The following is a 20235-nucleotide window of genomic DNA, read 5'->3' on the forward strand; positions in this document are numbered from 1 at the left end:
ACCCCGGGTAAACATGGTGAAGTGGAAGCTCGCCGAGTTTCTGTCGGGTTCTGGGAATGCAATGAAAACAAACAGAAGTAGAGAAGCACAGCAGCTTGGTTTAGGGAGTGGAGTGAAGTGTGTGTGTGTGTGTGGGTGGGGGGGGGATGGCTTTGCTGCAGCAGCAGTGGGCTAGAGATTTGTTCCTCTATTTAAGAAAAAAAGAAAAAGAAAGAAAAAGAGAAAACAGACCCCAGTCTTCTTCTGAACGCCTGCGAACCTGAGGGAGTGTACTGAGGGCACATAGAAGGCCGGCTTTGTTTCCCATCAGCACAATGTTCCATTCATAGTTCTCTAGTCTCACCAGGGTCAGGGTTGGGGATTGGGGGGAGTCTCGGGTTCCCTCAAGGATTAACACCCCCCACCCCCCCGCCAACAACCAACCCATCCCCTCTGCCAGCGCCTTAATAAACTGCCTGTTCTCTGCCTGTCTCTGTACCTCTCCATGTAATTAGCAATATCAACACCGCCAAGGGCTGAGAGGCAAAGCTGGGCAGAAGAAAAGATTATAAGGGCTCTTGATGTGTTCATGATGAAATGGGGGCCAATTATAAGGTCAATAGCGTGGCCAGGCTTTGATGTCACAGAATTGTACAATGTAGCTCCCTCATTCAGCACAGGTAGACTCAACCTGCTTTCATTCTCCTGCCCCCAGCTTTTGTTTAACATTTCAATGTGGCAAACGTTTTAGACTTGCATCAGCTGGAACGTTATCAAAGGGGTCCTGAAAATTATCTCATCACTGACCCGAGTCGATGTGATACTACTGGCAAACCACAGCGATATCTTTGTGCAAGAGGCTGAACCACAGAAAAGAAAAAAAAGATCAAGCTAACTCTGAGAAACCTACAGCATTCCCAGAGTAAATTATCATACCAACTCATTTTTTTGTATTAATTAGTAATCTAAATAATCTTACAGCAAAGAGGTATCTTGGCACAGTCTTTACTCAAAGTAAAATGTTTGTAACAGAAACTAACATATCAAGACATACACCTGGGACAGGATAGAGATATCTACAATTTGCATTAGAATTGTTCAATTTAAATGGTGTAATTCATCCTAAAATTAAAGACCTTATCATTAATTACTACAAGTCATCAGCACAATGGATATAACTCTCTAATCTGTCCTGTTTCACAAAGGATGAGCTATTGTGAAACCCACTTCTACATCATTAAGTCAACATTGTTTTAATTCCTACAACTTTTTAATCCACTAGATAAAATATCAAAATAACAGTTGCATTTAATTTCCCCGATTTGAGGCAAACTTCCTTTAAGCCCCCCTCCAACACACACACAAACCCCTCTTGTACCACCAGCAACTATAAAGCGAGAAACAAAAACATGATGGTTCTTACCTGGTTGGTACATTTATTTTATATAATAATGGCAAATCAAACAAACAAATAAATTGAGAAACACATTACAGTCTCTGTGAGCACTTAAGAACCTACCACATTCAGTCGTTTGTTTGTTTCAGAGAAAAACACATCACGCTTTTCCAATCGACTGGCAAACTTTTGAGAAAATCCTTTAATACAAAGCTCTCTAAACAGAACACTATTGTATATGCAACAGCTTAGTATTCAGTTATTGCTTTACTGCTGTGACAAACCAGAGCTCTGAAAAATAAAATGTGAAAAGTCTCAACTGGAATATATAGAAAGTGCATGTAAGAGGTGGAGGGTCCTGCTGCTCATCAATAACCTGTTGTGCACTTTAGAGCATTGAAATAAGTACAACAGCTGAGGAAGAACTCAAAGGATGCACTTTGCTGTGTATATATATAGTCCTTCACTGTGCCAATCCCCTCAAAAAACATACAGCACTCCATCAACTGCACAAGCCACATGGATGGCAACACCCCTAAACCACCTTCTCTCAGACCAGGAGATTTATCCCTTCCGGTTGAAAGAGTGGTGCTGCGGTTGTGGTGTAGCCAGCGTCTGTGTGTGTTGCTGTAAGGCACTGAGCTTCCATGGCCTTTAGTTACTGTATTTGAAAAGCCAACTAGCTGCCAATATTATGGAGCTATATTGGAGAGTGTGCTTTCTATGACTGTGCCCCAGACAGATCTGTAGTCCTGTACAGTTTAGGCAAAGGAGACCAACGAATGTACATGTTGTTTCAGTTAAAAAGGCTTCTATCCCCATATTCACTACAGCCAGAGAGCAGGAGCCTGACGGTGATTGAAGCAGTCAAACATTATATTTAACAAATAAGGTCTTTGTAAATGACCAGCTTCCAAAATAAATTAACAGAGTAAACATTTACACACAAATGTACAAAACCTCAGCTGATAACAGGTTATGAATCGGTTGACAGCTTTCAGGCACTTCGTCTAGGCCAACTTTTGATGTAAAAAAATAAACACCAAAGCTACTGTGACCACCAAAACAGGCAACATGTAAAGCAACATAGCATGAACACAAATTACCAAGCCTGCGCTGTGAAACTTCAAACTGTTCCCTTTCTGCCTTTTAAAATCTCACGTTTCCTCAAGCAGAGATGTTTTGAGCTGCAGTGTAGCACAACATCTGGAAAACTGCACATGTGAACATTTCATGCAACAGAAATCCAGATGATGCTGAATGCAGAAACTATTTAAGACTGGACTGTGGCTTAAGGGAAGATACAGTCCCTGGTGAAACTCTTGGGGAGAAAAAAACCCAAGAGAGGAAATGAATGAGATGTTTTAGAGTGAATGCTTCAGTTTAAAACTGTGCAAACATGGAACATCAAACCCGGCTGAGCGGTAATCTTTAAAAAATTTCAGGAGGAAATCTCGCCCAATTGTCCATATATTATAGTGAAAATGTGCAGTGAACTGTTACCATTTAATAACATTTATTGACAAGAAATAAATACGAAAAGTGCAACTGCAAATGGTTTGATTGTAATGCAGCGATTGAAGGCAGAAGAAATTTGTTCAGGCACACAGTAAAAAAAACAGAAAAAACATGAAAAGGTGATAAAAGCTCACGGGTCTTCATAAGGAGAAGTAACACCCAAAAAGAGAGAGAGAGAGAGAAAGGATTAATTCTTCTTGTTTTGGGCTCCACTTAAGTGGATCTTTCTTACAGTGTTGGAGGGTCAGAGAGGATGTAATGACCGATAGCTTTTTCAATCAAAGTCCAAATTAACAGAGTTTTCAAGTGTGAGGAAAAGGCTGATTCCTGAGCAAGCTGGGTGAATTCACAGTCACTGGTTCCAGTTGGGCTGTGGAGCCGATGGTACTTGGCAATGCCATACAGCCTGACAACAGAAGTACCGGGGCAGGAGAGTGTTGAGGGGAGGAGGCCCGGGCTGTGGTCCTGTGGGCGTGGTAGGCCTTAACCTCAGCCTGGAATCAGACCATCAGCGGAGGTCACTGCACACAGCAGGCTAGGAGAAAAGACATCCGTGTCATTATTAAAACCAGAACCCACACCTACACACTGAACTGAACTCACATTTATTTTGGTACCCCACTGACAGAGGATCAAAGGAATGAAGACAAGGGTTGGTTATCAACGCCTCACACACTTCTGTCTCTACTGACTCAAGGGACTTGGCTGTAGACATTGGCTTCCTCTTGTTTCAAGACATTTGTTTCCAAAACACAAAGGGCTACAACTTAATTTTATTTTTCTCAACCCATTCAAAGCTATTAAAACCCAAATAATAATATAAGCTTCTATATAGGTCTGAATATAATACACTACCAGTAAAAAAAAAACACCCCCATTTTTGCAGTTTGTTGTGAAATTTAAGCAGTTCAACTCCAGTGAATAACCTGAAATGGTACAAAGGTAAGCGGTAAACTGCCAGAGGTTAAAAATAATGGACATTTCAGTTATATACTGTGTACCAAACACCCTCGTAAGCATTATTTGGCAGTGTTATGCGCAGCTCCTGTGCTTAGATGTTACACTGTATTCCTACAATACGCACATCGTTTGAAAGCTTATTCTCTCGTCTACTAGCTCGTTTCATTCTCAAACATCCGATTTACAGTTTCCATGTTGCCCGCCGTCATTCGGGGGGGGGGGGTCTCATTCAAACGGTCACAGATCCCTCCGTTTCGATCGATCTATCTATCTATCTATATATATATATATATATAATTTTAATCACCTGGAAGATTTCACTAAAATGTAATTAACTGTAATGTAATTTTTCATAATCCATACTAATACAGTTGTGTCTTGGATTGACATGGACATTCCTGTACTTTCTACTTTTTTGCCAAACACCTGCAATTCTGTCCAATGAAAAAGAATAAAATCCTCTCCTTGATCTGAGAAACATTATTAGATTATCTACTGTGGGAAAAGCAAAAAAAACAACATCATCTTCACACCTGTTTTAAGTATGCTTATATTAAACCACAATGGTTGTAGGTATAGCTAGACATTTGAATTCTTCTTATATAATTATGTCACACCACATACGAAGTGGGTTAATTTCAGCTAGGGTCCTAGTGGGGAGCACAAGGTGACCACCCAAACTTCAAAGCTTCACAAAGAACCAACAAACTGGCCTGCTGGACCCCACTGGGTCCATTCCATGAAAGGCCAAGACCCATGCAGCGGTGCTCGAAAACCACCTGAAATTCTCTGATCAGCCCCGGCAGGTGTATAATAATCATAATCTGTTCTTAAAATCCTTGACTCACAAGTTGGGAAACATACCCAAAGGGGAGAGGGTAGCAAAAAAACACTGGATGTGTGTGCGTGCATGTGTGTGTGTGTTCGTGTGTGTGAGAAACCCGACTCCTATTCAGCAAATCCGGAGCCCAAGAAAGAGTAATTCTTTAGTCTTGACTTGAGAGATTTTTTGCACAACAACAGCTTGGGCAGATCCAGCTGAGCTCTGCAGCACAGTCCTCTCCTGCCACTGCTCAAGGGCCCAGAGTAAAAGTGCATAATCCCTGGTGGGTGTTGTTTTAAGGAAATGGGGATCATTAGGAGACTGTCAGCTTGTCTCTGTGTAAACATTGTTCAGCTGCTGTTTTGGCGAGTGCTTGGAGGACCAGCATACTAAAGTTCATTGTCGGCAGTACAGACCTCTGTAATACGTTATTGAAGAGACCTGCTGCTAGGCACGTATAAAGACTAATCCAAACAGAACCGTCTTTTTTGATAGTATAAGAAGCATGAGCAGAGCCTAAATGGGGGTTTTGGAGATTCCCCATGCCTCGTTGGATGTAGGGATACTGTTTTTCATACGGATACAGACAGACAAGTAATTGTAAAGAAAAAAGATCTGTGAAGCATCTGTAAAAAAAGCTAAACAATTTGATCAGATAAACATTATAATATCAACAGCGTCTGTGTGATATTCGCCAGGGTCAGGTCCCCTACCAGGCACTTCACACTATAGCACCTTATCATGGTACAAGCAATACAGCATGGCGTAGTACAGCATTATAGTACAAATAAGTAGTCTGATTTGAAAACTGAAATGTAAAAATAAAAATGCATAATTTCTAATGAGTGCCTAGACAGTGGACAACTGCTTCCTGAATTATTGCAATGGGGGGAAAAAATTGTCCTTGCAAAATAGGTGAATTCTGAGATAATGTTTTCCATCTGGCCACATAGTAAAACTGGTGCCATTTTTCCTCTTGAAATTATTTTTAAAATTCAAGTTTGCAGTGTTTTTTTGGGCACCTTTGGGCCGCCTTGTCAGAGAGAGAAATGTAAGGTGAAGCGGTTGCCGCTGTCTTCCCTCGAGGCCAGGGCAACATTGCTGGAGCAGTGAGGCAGGAAGGAGCGTGGAGGGAGGTAGGATTTGGAGGGGGGGGTTCCTGTGTTTCCACTCAAACTCACAACAGCTGTGGCCTCCATCCCCCCTAGCCCAGGTCTGGAATGTGCCCTCCCCACCGTGCCGATAGACAGCCTCAGTTACAATCAGAACCATGCATGACAACAGCAGTGGGACAACTGAGCCAAAATTCACTATTAGCCTTTTGAAGGGGCCCCTTTTTCTGTTCTACAGGCCTGCAATGATACTGTCCGCCAGTGAGCTACGTACAACATGCAGACCATATATCACACCAATCCCCCAGCTCTTATCGCTAAATCTGCATTCCCAGCGCTCTCCTTGGCCTTCAAGCCATTGACACTAAACCACAGCGCTGGTCTCCCAGACTCAGCTCGTAACACAGGCCCACACAGTTGTCGGTTCAAAGCCCGGGTCTCTCTGGCAGCATCCTACTGTTTCTCAGAGTGCAGGATAACATAATGGACCTCCCCATTGTTCACCCTCTTAGCTTGGGTGAGCACAGACAGCAGGGGTTGCGTTCTGGCTGAGTGCTCAAAGCTAGACAGCCCCCTCACCCCCCCAAACTACCTTCAATCTAGTTCACAAAAGCCAGCTCCCACCATCAACCCAATCCCCCCTCTACACACACACACACACAACACACACACGCAGACATAATCAGCCCAGGTGTCAGGAAAAGGCGGCTTGCAGTAAAATTGGTTTCAGGCAGTGGAGAGGAGCATTAGGGGGTTGGTTTGGCATTTTAAATCCAAATTAGTGGGAAGTGGGGGGGGGGGCGGGTAGAGTAAGGAACCAGATTCACTTTCACAGGGTGAAATTTATGAGACGGCTGCACAGCTGGGAAACACTGTGACCTTCTGAACGAAGCTGTGAAGCTGGAAGGCAGTGAGGCTCAGATGTTGGAGCTGGAGATCTGTAAGGTATTAGGGTATAGTTATTAGAAACGCCAAACAAGAAACGGCCAGAACCCGTGGAGTGAGTCAGTGTTTCCAAATCATTAACGGACACGGTGTTCATTTTCATTCAAAGGGTATGTATATGGACAGACAAGGATATATTTCTATTGTATCCACTTTGTCCTGCAGTATTTCGATTTTTTATTAAGTTCCATTATTTTATTATTATTTTATCTTTATTCTTAACCTCCTCTGTACAGGGCTTCCAAAGAGAGGTTCATCCCTGTCAGTGTATATCAGGGGGACACAGTCATTCTGTTGAGGGTTTTGGAATTCCCATGTGTCAGACTACACATCTAACCGAGGTACTAAGCTGGAGGAAATAAAAAAAGAACCCAAGAACTTTAGATTGCAGGCAAAATAATAGAATTTGGAAACTGGATTCCATTCCTGCATTGCAAATCCAGTAAAAGGACGAAAGAGAGACAGACATAACTGGTCTAACTCAAGCGGTCTGTAACCTGTGCACAGAATGTGGATGTTTCTGTAAGAGGGGGTTAAAATGGCATTCCATTGAACTATGGAATCAATATAATTTCATGACATTAATCTTCTTTTTTGTTACACTTTGTGGTGGTGAAATATGCACTATTCTACAAACAATAAAAACAATGTATTTTATGTTCTAGAATATTTAGTGTTTCCCTTTATGGGATCAAAAAACATTATTACTTAATGTGTATATCAATATTTAATCATATAACCTTAGAGACCTTACAATACTTCATGAGAGTTGTGTTAACTTTGGACTGGCAAATGCTTTTTCTTGGGTCGAGACCCAAACGTATTAGAATTGTTTTCAAAAAGCTGTAACCTCCTTTGTACATGGAGAAGTACACTGGATTCAAAAAAAGAAAAAACAACAGAGGAAACTAACATTTTGAGCTCCTGGTGTTGCATTAAGAGCATCACATTTCCAACTCTCAGCTTAATTTGAAATCCCCTTCAGAGAAGTCCAACCTGTCAAGAAGAGTATCTCTCTTGGCACAGAGCACAGCACTCTAAACTGTTAAACAAACATATTTGAGGATGCCATACCAAGTCTAATATAACATTTAAGTCTTAATTACCCTTCCAAGATGAGTTCCTATTGAACTGCACTTTTGTCCCAAGTTCTGGTAAAATACTCACAGCTCCTCACTGACTCTGACAGGGGCTCCCCATCCATTGAAGCCTCAGTCTGGGTTTCCCTCATCTGAAAAAAGAAAGAATAACACACACACTCACACATAAGAGAGGCATGCTTAGCCAAACCACATGGCACAAATCACATCCCTGTTCACTCTGTGCCCCGTGGCCAGCCGGCTGGGAAAGCTGTGTGAACTCGTGGTTAAGAGACGTGAAGGAGAGACTAGATAGAGTGTGGGCTGGTAATGGACGTACAAGTGCATTTCAGCGTCGTAGTTTTCGTTGTGATGTAATACAGCGGGGCTCCCCAATCCCAAATATGGACCAATATAAGTGATGGTCTGTTCTGGTTCAGTGCATTAACAGACTGATCACCATTAGTAATCACAATATTTATTTAAGAAGGTAAACTCCCCCGCAATACAAGGTGCACAAGTTGAAGTTAATGTAAGAGTTATTTTTATTTATTTATCTATTTTAAAGTGTGGTCTCTACTGGATTGTTGTGGACAATGCTAAGCTAATTCTGTGTGAAGTGTGAAATCCACATGCATTGAGTAGGCCTGTTTCATATTAAGGCAGTTCATGTTTTGGTGCCACTGAGGGGAGATGGAAAGTGTCGTCTTACCTTCAGCTGCTCTTTAAGATATTCAGCTCTGTTCATCAAGCTTTTAATCTGGAAGGTCAAACAAAATCAGTTACAACAGCTTTAGATACACTTCCAGTATAATGTTCGAGTATCATTTCATTTATGCATAAACACCAGTTGTCTTTTGAGTATTGCGGTTCTCGGAGTGCTAAATATTTCTTTTTGCTGGGCAATCTACATGTTTGCTGTGTAAATTACATTTCGACACATGGAACGTTAAAGTCAGTGGAGCCTGATTTTTATTTTTTTCCCTTCTCTGACACATGTTTCTGATTTGACACACTTCTGAGCAAAGCATTAGTTTATTATTGCAGCATCTGAATTTATTTAGACACCAATAAAACTTAAAATGAGGGCACCACACTCTCAGCCCCTTTAATCTTTCTGTTTCTGTCGCTGAAGCTCGTCTATGGAAAGTCGGCACAATTTGGGATTTTGTTTGATTGATTGACTTGTTTTTTTTCCTTCATTTTTTTGCCAAAATTACATGATTTGCTGAAAATGAAAAGCATCTAATTATTGTAAGATCATTTCAAATTCTGCCAAGTACTACAATTTTGTTTCTTGCAGGGCGGGGGGAGTCTGTAAGTGCTTCAGATGGCTTTGTGTGGATGTCAGATCGTGTTGTGTGTTCTATTTGTCGAGGAGTCCTACTGTGGTGGATCAGATCTCAATGCAGGGCCTTGGGTTTCCAATGCAATGATTTGTGACAACAGGCAGCAGCTTGGTTTGTACATGGCTTGATTAATATACCTACCTACCCATACTTATTTTGCCTTTCCTAAGATTAGTTTTGTGCCAATTTTGTTTTCCAGCAGACACAAGCCAAGCTAGCATGAGCAGACGTCTTAATGCACGGCACTGCATCACTTAGACTATGCTGGCATTGCATGGACATCAGCGGATGGCTCAGAGCTGTTGAAATACAATATAGATGCCCTTACCTCTCCGTGCAGCAGTTCTCTCCTCCTGCCTTGAGGCTCTGCTGCAGAGAGGCAAATAGAATCTCATCAGAAATTACAGTGAATTTGGTCATTTGATCATTGTCATAATAGTGCTCAGACACTACTGTGAGACCATGTGAAGAGTCTGAAACAGAGAATAGGCCTAAAAGAAACTGTAGTGTTGACCAAGTAGTGAGAACGAAGGGAACCCAGGCCTTGTCATTTTATACTGGGTATAGACTGAATTAAATTGCTCTACAACTGGGCATCCTTACTATTCAAGATTGGGTTTTTCAATCCAGGCAAAACTAAGGCATCAATCTCGACTCGAGAGGCAGATGTTGTAGGACTCCTGTAGTATCACACAGTCACAGTTATGGCTACAGAGATCACTTCTAAAGTTGAAATCCGTTGCAGTTGGTCTTGTGTAAATCTGAATACTTTTGGGTCCAAGATTTAACATTTTGGTGATAAGACTCTATAAACCCTGCAGTATCTGTCAAAATAAATTCCGGTGCCCTAAATATTTGTGCACAGTAGACACACATTTATACTCACTGGGCAGGATGAAAAATGATCCCAATGTGTCAAGGGACTGCATTTTCTAATATCTGAACTGACCTTTGGGGAAATCAGAAACCCAAACTGTATCTTCCAGGAACAGCCTGCTAGGGAATTTGCAGGAATTGCTGTTTAAAAGATGTTCTCAGGATAGAACAGCCAACAAGTCCAGGTTTCCAAGAGAGACCTGAAGAGGCTTTAATCTAGCTGTCGTGCAATGTCAAAAACTCTTTCTTGATCCAGATGGAAAGGGGGGGTTTAATGAAGTACATCTCCATTTATAAAAGAAAAAAGTTATTATTTGTTTCCATCGTATAATAACATTGACAAATGAGCCGTGCAATCTCAATCTGAAACAGATGGCACTGCTCATATACCACACACATACACTGGCACTTCATACATATATTTAAGCATCCAACATCTGGCTTCAAAAGCTTGCCCTATTAGGACAGTCTATCAGGAGATGAGGTAATGTAATGGCTGAGCTAATAAATTCTAACCCACAGAAAGAAAAAAATCAAGACACAAAATAAAATCAAAAACTGCACAGACACGATGAGAAATTAATTACATAACAGTCTTACTATGAGAAATTACGGCATCTTTATCAAATTCCCAAAACTACAAAGACTCTCATATATTCAGAGTTTTTAAAGCAGTACATACATCAATACTTTACTGATGTTTATTGTTTTTCTTTCTCGTGCATCTGTTACAGAGTTCGTAATTAAACTGCAAAACCATGGTATACAAAGAGGGGCATATGGCCTTCTCTTTGTACAATATACTGTGCACTGTGATGTTTGCGATTTTATATTTTGTCACTTTATTAATGCATGGGTAAATAATGTGTTTATACAGCCAATTAATACTAATTATTATTATTATTATTATTATTATTATTATTATTATTATTATGTTGTCACTGCTTTCAAAAGTATATAAACTGCTATCAGATGTTGAAAGTGCATTACATAATATAGCCTGCTGTTGTTTTGGCTTGCCATGGCATCTGAACTACTTGGTGAAGTACAATTAGCTTCTGCCATGCCAAGCAATCAGACAATTGCATTATCCCAATGTGGGATCCCATCATTTCATCACCCACATTTCATCACCAGTGTCAGTACATAACCATTTTGCATATTCATCAGCAATATGCATATTCAGTTACACATTACATGGTCTGTCTCTTTTGATTCACATGTAGGTTAAAAACCAGGAGGGGAGAAAAGCACAGGAGATACCACAACTGCACCGCACAGATACGAATGAGTGCCAGACACTGGATCTGTCATCGCAGAGGCACATTACTAATGTAGATCTTGGGAGAGATTGGAAGGAGATGCAGGTAATCACATTATTTCCTTCCATAACTGCTAAACAAAGGCCTCCTGATCAGCCTCACCTGCCAGTACGAGCAGCAGCTCTCCCAGGCTCTGCTGGTACAGATCCAGCGTGTCCACACTCTCATCCCCTTGTTCTTCCTGTAGGACACACAGATGGGGAGTCACTCACAGCGCCCACACAACCTCAGACCTCCACATGCATGTATCTAATTTGCAGTGGACAACATGTACACTATCTACCATACTGAAATTTTTCTACGTTTGTTTTAAAACAATTTAAAAACATAAATTTTTGACCAGGCATTCCTATCTGGACACCCAGTGTTTTGGCGTAGCGGTCTTATCGCTCTACTGGGTGGAGCCGCTGCAGTGCCGAGCGCCCGGAGGAGCGTCTGTGCTGCGCGGATCGAATCCCGAGCAAAGAGCTCCGACCGCACTGGCTACATATTACAGGGATGTGGAAATAGCATGGCAAACCCTACCAGCCACAAGCCGTCCCGATTTACCTTGGCTACAGCAGCAGACGCCACTTCTAGTGCCGCAAACAGCCTGAGATGATCCCGAGACATTTCTGTGGAGGACGGGCAAAGAGGAAGCAGAGATCAGCTCAGAGAAAATTGAATAACACTGATGGCAGAGTTTCCTTACAGATCTTTCTTTGAAGTGCCTTTGATATATTACGTAAACCCCAATCTTTCAATGCTTTCAATTCAAACCTATCCACTAATCGTTACAGTATTTTTGCTCTCCTGCATTATTATTATTATTATGGTTGAAGCGGAACTATTACCATTGCACTTCCAATAATTAATTATGAAGTTCAAAATGCCATCGGCGTTTATCTGTGCTCCTCGAACCAAGTACTAGTTTACATCTCTTTATAGCCTTACTAAACCCTGCAGGCTAATCGTGTCCTTTTGAAATAAACTTTTCATTGACCAGTCTACTAGACTTTGTCATACCTTTTAAAATGTCCCTGGCTGATTTGGCTTCTTCGAAGATGATTTTGTTGTCAGATTTCAACAGGGCTTTTAGCTCCTCTGCTCTGGAAACATACTGCTTCACCTGAATAACAAAACCAAACCAAACATGACCATGTAATGTCAATCCTCTGTCCGGCAGCTGATCAATAACTGCCTAAGAGCAGCAGGCCTGAGCGCCGTAGTGCTCATTTGACTGTGTGTGGATGAGTGCCGCTCTGTGTGATGAAGCGATGCTTGTCATAAACTGTTATTAGTGGTGGGAGTATTTTGGCAGTAAAGACATCTGCGGTTGGATGTAGGATCCCAAGTTAGCCCCACCGTGCAGTGAAAATGTACAGAAAGAAAACAGTTGCAAGTAAACAAGCACAATGGCATCAGGAGCAATTTGCTCAGCCAGCGTCTCCTTGTGGATCACACAGTTCATGGGTGATCTTCAGAACTGGAGGCCTGAGCTCAAACAGGGTGGTTTCGGATCTGGCTCACCACACTCCCAGATCAATAAGGATAACTATGGTACAGTGACGGGAATTTGATGGCCCAGCCCCTCTGCTAACCCCAGGGATCACAGAAGCCCAATTCATGCTCCTTGTGGGTCCCCTGCCAAAACCTGCAACTTGGCACTATACATATTCAAACTGGTAATATCCCAAAATGCTTTTTTTTTTTTTTTTAAACAAAGACGCTGGCCTAAAACTGTAATTTAGCTCTGGATACTTGTGTGCTAGGACTCGCTTGAGCAAATCCTTGTCTAACTTTGGGTTCCTGGGAATCCATTAGTAATAACCAAATGATGTTACAGTGATTACATATTGCCTTATGGATGCAGAGTAGACTAATCCAGTAATACAATAAATGTCATTTAATATCTGTGGGTTTCTACATTTCTCTCATTTTCTCAGTACATTTTTTCCCTCCCTTTATGTAACTCACCTTCAGTCTCAGGGCTTCTTTCCGCTGGCAGTCAGTCTCATCTATATAAAAGGGAACATGATTGCAATGATGCTTTATAAAGGACATTTTTAAATGCTCCAATATTTTATTGGATGTAGTAATTTAATTGATACTATAGCATGCTATTTAACCCTCTCCTCTTTTCTAACTTCCGTTTGCCTCAGCAGTGCTAACACAGAAGATTGATTATGACATATACTTCGCCACTTCTTAATTCCTCCAGACTAAATCAAAATGGGAATGTGGATACTCTACAGAAGCACGGAGAAAACCTCTGTCTGTCCTTCAACAGGTGAATGGCCAACAGGGGGCGTAGTCAGAGTGGGAGTTCATCTGAAATGTACCGGAGTGGGGGAGGGGTCTTACAGTGAATAGCAGGCACAAAGTGCTCCAGAGAACTGCAGTAGAAAGAAAGAGCGGCCGAGTGATCCCCACTTTGGTCCTTCTGCACTGCCTTCATCACTAGCTGGGTCTGTCAGATAGAAAAAGCACACAAACACAAGTCTTACACTTTAAAATACATCTTAACTAACTGTTAAAAAACCCAGTTCAACAGTGTATAAGTTGAAATACATCATCTGTTGGGGTTGGAACAAAAACCTGGGCTGGTAGGGAAGGGGATAAGAATAATCATGGGGGAAAAAAAACTTATCTTCCAGGATTTCATGAAATTTCACAAGTGTCCACAGAGGCCAAGAAATTAGCTATGTGTGATGTACGATTATGCACCAAATTCAACTGCAGGTTGGAATTTATAATCAAAGTTGACTCAGGAGTGGTTTTCTATGCAGTTTGACTTATCACAGGGGGATAAGGTGTCTGGTCTTCCTTCTGTAAAGTGGGTGACATCTTTGCCTGTCATAGTGTCCTGGTGACTACAAAGCCGAAGGAGCACGTTAGACTCACAGCTTTTCCCAGACTCTCCGCACTGGGCATGTGTTCTAGATCTACAAAGGAATGCCGGAAGAAATCTGTGAAGGAGATGCGGCTCTCAGGGTCCCTCTCTAGCAGCTTGAGCAGCAGGTCTCGGCAGTCATGGGTCACCCGAGCCCCAGGAGGCAGCTGGAAGACAAGAGGCAGGTCTTTTGGAGACTACCAACACCATTGTACAAAGTCAACCACAGCCACGGTGCTCAGTTCCACAGACAACAGGCGTTTCGCACACCAGGAGGAAGCTGACAGTGAGCAGACCATCCTGATTTAATGTCCAGCAGTTCATTTAAGTCACACGCAGGGCACCCCATCGAAAACCTCAATCCCATGAAATACAAGAGAATCCATGAACCCCCAGGTAAGAGGAAACCGGCTTTGGGGTGTGGCAAGCCAGGCTTAAGACCCTCAGCAGAAACAAAATGAAACACCTGCCACTGTCAAGATGGACAAACTGGCGGACACCCTCTCCAGTCTCTCAGAGCCTTCACATTGCTAGCATCCGTTTTCCTGCAACTTTGTCCATTCTAGATACCCCCCCACCCCAACACACACAAAACATTGCAAATCCTGTGCTCGTGTTTCATCCTCCAACCTCAACCTCTAGCTCACATCAGAGACTGGTCATTTGATGTAGTGCCCCACACCTAGAGAAGCGCAGGCAGACTAGGAAACGTTTATTCCCTCTGATGCCATCAGTCATCATAGGTCCAAAATAAATCCAACCCCCACCCCTTGCCCAATTCCTCCCACCTGGGCTGTCTGCCTCGGTTCCTGTCTGTCTTTACGAGGGGAAGCAGATTCCCAGACAGTCTGAGCAGCCGCCCGTCCCAGGAGAATGCCAGCTCGAGCCAGCAGAGGTAAATGCCAACAACCACCCCCCCCCTCTATACGTTACTCCCTCCCTCCTGCTCTGGCCTCCAGGCAGACACCGCTAGCCCATTACAACAACCATCACTGCCTTTCATCCACACAATAACACACTGGCTTCATCAGTGCCAACTAGAAAGGGAATTGAGCATTCGAAAGGGAAAGAATAACAAAGATATTTCATTGCCAAATCATTGACCCGTTATGTATATAGTAGTCCACTCTGTTTAAAGTGACCCGTATTCACAAGGAACCAGGGATCACATGACACATTGTTGGCTCCCATTTTTAGTTCATATTTGTAATGAATATTATGTATCATATGTATTCATATTATTAAATGAGTTCAAATTAGGTGACAACTATATATATTTATAACTAGTACCTCGATGGGCCGTGCACTGCGTATCTTCTCTTCCAGCTCAGCGTATGACCGAGAGGCAAAGGGAGGACGTCCAAACAGGGCCTCTGGACACAAACAAGTACACACGAGAAAAAACGTTTGAATAAGTCAAAGCTGGGGCCACCTGATGCCATGTACAGGGTTTCCCACAGAAATTTGCATAGGCACGGTGGTCGGTTTCAAAATTATTTTTCTTTTCACCGTTCAAACATTTGCTTGGCCAGGCAGCACTGATTTTTATGAATATAGAATATTACTACTGAATATAGCTGTGGTAAACCCTGTATGTACCAATAAATACAGATACAGAACAATACAATATTGTGTATGGTATTTAATTGCACAGATTGTAGCGTGGAATGTTTTATTGTGGCTAGTGAAAGTCCCCCTGAGTGTGGGCATCTAATAAGAAATTAACAATGACAACTATAATACTGTATAATCATATAATCCTGTGAGTTAAACTTGCATTCTGGTTCAATTGCAGGAAAAGTGGCTCATCTGAAATGACTGAAATTCCCCTCTTTGTGCAGATGGTCTCCAATGCTACCTTTTACCTGTTGCTTGTAAGTATGCCATGAAATCAACATTACAGATTTCAGATGCTGACACTTCTTATGACAACTATTGAAACCTCCCACCCACCCCACCTTGCATTCAAAGTCATTATTTTCAGTGCAGTAAAACAGATTTGGTTGTAGGAATGGTGCACAGATGTGTATATATACTTTTAGTATCCTGGTTATGGACGGACGTGGTGATAGAGAGGGAAACCTGACTGTTAAGATGCCCTCAGTGCAAACCTCTCAGTCCATTCTTACCATAGAGAATGACCCCCACTGACCACAGGTCCACCCGGGCATCGTACTGCCGCCTGCACACCATCTCTGGAGCCATGTAGAGCGGGGAGCCCCTCAGAACGTGCTTCTCATCCCAGGGAGACATGTACTGCGCAAAGCCAAAGTCTGCACCCCGACACAGAATGGACAGTGTCACTTGATAAGTTGCTGAATAAGAAGGCGGTGGCAAAGACATTTACAAAAACCTAATTTGGGTCACTTGATCTCCTCCTTTCAGAAGGTCTGTAGAAAGTGTTTCATGTCTCCACTTTCTGCACTGATAAAAAACATAAATGAGATTAGTCCGTCTTTAAGAATCACGTTGTGCTCAACTTCTTATCTAGTCCTTTTTTGATGCTCATGCTGTTACTGTCTCTGTCTTTGTGTTTATGGGGGTGTGGGATGTTCACCCTGATTGGTTTGCTCGTTTCATTTCTATGCTTTCAGAGTCCAAACGTTCTGTATTTCTTGAAGTCAGGATCGCTGACATTTGAAAGGTGAAAGTGTTCAAACTCAGCCCACCACCTATGAGCTGGACCTCAGGAGCAGTCCAAAAGGAAATAGACTCCAATAATATTGACAATTCAAGTGAACATTAAGTGATACATTAACTTAGAATGGAGTGGTCACGTAAAACAATTAAGCTCCCACAGGATCACAGTTACCTGCCAGTTTGAGGACCCCGTTACTCAGCAGGATGTTCTGAGGCTTCAGGTCAAGGTGAGAGATGTTCTTCTCATGGAGAAACTGCAGAGCAGATGCTGCACAAAGACAAGCCTGTGAGCAGAGGACACAGACACACATACACCCTCCTGCACAACTATCAGTCCCAAAACATTTAGGACTGAAAACACGTCTTTACATAGAGAGGTGTGAGGGTAGGGAACAAACCTCTCAGCCACATTGTTGAAGCTAACTCCTATTGTTCTCTTTTAAAAAAACATTATAATTAAGCTACGAGCTTCCACATGAGCAGGAGAGACTGATTAGTTGTAGCCCTTCTGGTGTTGGTATGTTCTGATGCCCTCCTCTGCTCCCACAATGCCTTTTCAATCAGTCCTCACCCAGATGCTGCAGGAAGCTGCGGGCCACTCTCTCAGACAAGAGGCGCCGGCTGCGGATGAACCGGGACAGGTCGCCCCCAGAGCACCATTCCATGATCAGGTAGATGTTCTCGCTGTCCCACTGTGGGCCAATCCCAACAAAGAAGGAAAAACTGCCAAAATTCATACCCTATTTTGATGGAGTCAGATAAAGTGTTACAGTGAAACAGGTTGTTTTTCAAGCCGAACTACCTGGAAATCTTTGAGATGCACAATATGGGGATGGCGCACAGTCTTCAGGATCTCGATCTCCGTCAGAAGGTTCTCCATGGAAGCCTTGTTCAGACTCTTCTTCCCCACCACCTTCACTGCCACCACCTCCCGACTGTCCTTCTGTGAATCAACGGTTAACAATCCATCCTATCACCCACCCACGCCCCAATGCCAGTAACCATTAGTGCACAATAAACCTCCATCAGGGAGGGGGAAGACACCTACTAATGTGTTATCACACTGGTGCAATCCAACAGTGTCTAATCTGTCACACTGCAGTTGTGCAGGTTTTATAGGCAAGGATGTGTAGAGTTACTGGAGGGTTGGTGTGGGGAAATGTTGCGTATGGTTTATCTGTAGTGTAGGTTTGTGGGTTCAAATCCCACTTGAAGTATTGTGCCCTTGAGAAAGGTACTGTACTTAGATTGCTCCACTAAAAAACAGCCGTATGAATGGGTAATTGTATGTAAAACAAATAATAATGTGATGTATTGTAACCTGGACAAGGGTGTCTGCTATATAATATAATAATTGTATATGCACAGCCAAGTCTTTGAATACTTTTGAGTGAGTCATTATTTTTTTATATGTCATGAGAAGTCTGTAGAACTATAATAACAGTGATTTAAACCAATATTGCCACTAGATATCACATCTCAAGTGTCCACTTAGTTATACATGTCCTGGATGCTAATGTACATAAGGTTTAGCTCTCAATGTACTTGGCTTGTGTAGATCTGCCTTGGGATGGCACTAAAGAGCAGGCAGCTTTTTCAAGTGTTTCGGCTCACATGTATATTTTTGGTTGGGGGAGGAGGGTGTTCTCCAGCCAATTGAATTATATGAGGAGTTCATTAGTTCAAGAAGCTTTACTATCCCTATCATTTCGTTATTGGATTAAAACATTACAAATAAGAGCAGTTTATATAGCTCTTAGACTACTAAAGTGTTGTAAATGATTTTAGTATAATGTGTTTCATTTTAATTTACTGTTGTATTCCACAGGCACGTTTTAGCAAGTTTAATGCGTTTGTAATTAATGGGCGGTGCTGAGATGGTTTGAAATAGCGGACCGAGGCAGAAAACAGGTTGGGGGGAAACAGCAGGAAGGGTCGCTCTGGCAGCGGGTCTGCATCTCTATAATGAAAATGGACCACAAAGCAGCACCTGGGAAAACAATTCAGATCCTCTTTTCCGTCCGATCCCAGGTGCAATTGGAACCCCGCAGCACACAAGCAGAACTGCTGACGCTAGAACGCTATTATAGCGCCGCACAATTACATTCCGATGCTATAGTTATTCCAATTCTGGCCAAAAGGTTCTATTCTGAACACACAAACCAGGAGATGGACGCTCGTTTTGCAACTGTGGGCGATGGAAGTGCCTGCTGGTTAATAAACCCAATCTCCTAAAAAGGATCAAATGATGACAGCATGCTAGCAGCTCCCATGGATGTTCTGCACTGCATGGCTGGAACTGCAGAGCACTCACCTTCCTGTAGGCTTTGTATACCGTGGCGTAGGTGCCGCTGCCCAGCTTCTCGGTAAGGATGAAATTGTCGAGCTTCGGGGGGCCGAAACTAGCAGCCATACCGTCGATCACAACATGCAGGAGGGAGACGGCCAGTGAAGCGGATTCGGTTAGGAAAGGCTGGAGCTTTATTCCATGTCAGTGAGGCCCGATTTCCTCAGATTGAATGAAACGTGCAAGCACCCTTTACTTATCTATATAGCCCCTTTGTAAATATATAAATAAGGTCAATTTTCGTGATCCCACAAGAAAAACAACACTGACTTCTATAGCAGTGTCTTTAGTTAAACTAGCAGTCTGACTACCGATTGCTGGTAACGCGGAAATAAACACAATGACATCAAGTTGACGAGACTATGTTAGCGCCAGCTTTCAACTTGAAAATACGATGCTACAGTATATTAATATTGCAAAACATTCTCATGTATGTAGCTTGTATCCTCATCTATATGTATCATCAGATTTAACTAATGTATACATGCACATTGGACTTAAAATGATATCTGTTTCAATAAATGACTTTCCATTAAACAGCTACTGCAGCACTGCTCTGTTTATGTCTCTTGGCTCGTCACTGTATCAACATGCTGACACTGCTGGCGTTCTTGTAGCGCAGATTTCCGCAGAGCTGCAGAATTCCGCCGATCCCATTGGTGGAGCCGCGCAGATCCGCGCAGACCTGCGGACATCTGCGACCGCCGAGCGAGAGTTGAAATCCCGGCGGCAACGAGACCAGCTCAGCTGAGGGTTACTGCTGGCCTGCCCCCTGCCGGTGCGCTGCTCAACATATATACCTTAGCAAGTCATTGTTTTACCAGTGTTTTGCAAGTGACATTTGTTATTGCTGCCATACTCATCAAAATAATGCAAGACTATAGTCTGGTTATAGTTTAACATTTTCCTGTTAGTTCAAATTAACTATATAATGTCAAATTATTATTATTAGTACTAGTAGTAGTAAGTCGTAGTAGTAGCAGCAGTATAATTAGTATTTTATTTCAAGAACTAATA

At 42.5% G+C, this 20235-nt stretch overlaps 1 protein-coding gene across 3 annotated transcripts; it reads right to left on the reverse strand.

The window, feature by feature from the left end:
• Positions 1–1389: 1389 nt before the first annotated feature.
• ulk3 (unc-51 like kinase 3) lies at positions 1390–20054 on the reverse strand. 3 transcript variants are annotated; one of them, XM_066702034.1, is made up of 16 exons: positions 19186–20054; positions 17674–17814; positions 17443–17563; positions 17044–17139; positions 16361–16504; positions 15522–15604; positions 14243–14398; positions 13703–13808; positions 13316–13356; positions 12365–12467; positions 11909–11973; positions 11462–11540; positions 9490–9527; positions 8525–8572; positions 7901–7964; positions 1390–3428 (listed from the first exon to the last, which is right to left on the reverse strand). In XM_066702034.1, exons 1-16 carry the CDS (start codon positions 19282–19284, stop codon positions 3412–3414), a joined length of 1401 nt encoding a protein of 466 aa, XP_066558131.1. In that variant the 5' UTR covers positions 19285–20054; the 3' UTR covers positions 1390–3411. The 3 variants fall into 3 exon arrangements, with proteins under 3 accessions (XP_066558131.1, XP_066558130.1, XP_066558132.1); XM_066702033.1 differs by having other exon boundaries at positions 9490–9530; XM_066702035.1 differs by lacking the exon at positions 19186–20054 and having other exon boundaries at positions 9490–9530; positions 17443–17594; positions 17674–17776.
• Positions 20055–20235: the final 181 nt, after the last annotated feature.

Source organism: Amia ocellicauda, chromosome 4 (assembly GCF_036373705.1).
Source record: "Amia ocellicauda isolate fAmiCal2 chromosome 4, fAmiCal2.hap1, whole genome shotgun sequence".
Lineage (NCBI taxonomy): Eukaryota > Metazoa > Chordata > Actinopteri > Amiiformes > Amiidae > Amia > Amia ocellicauda.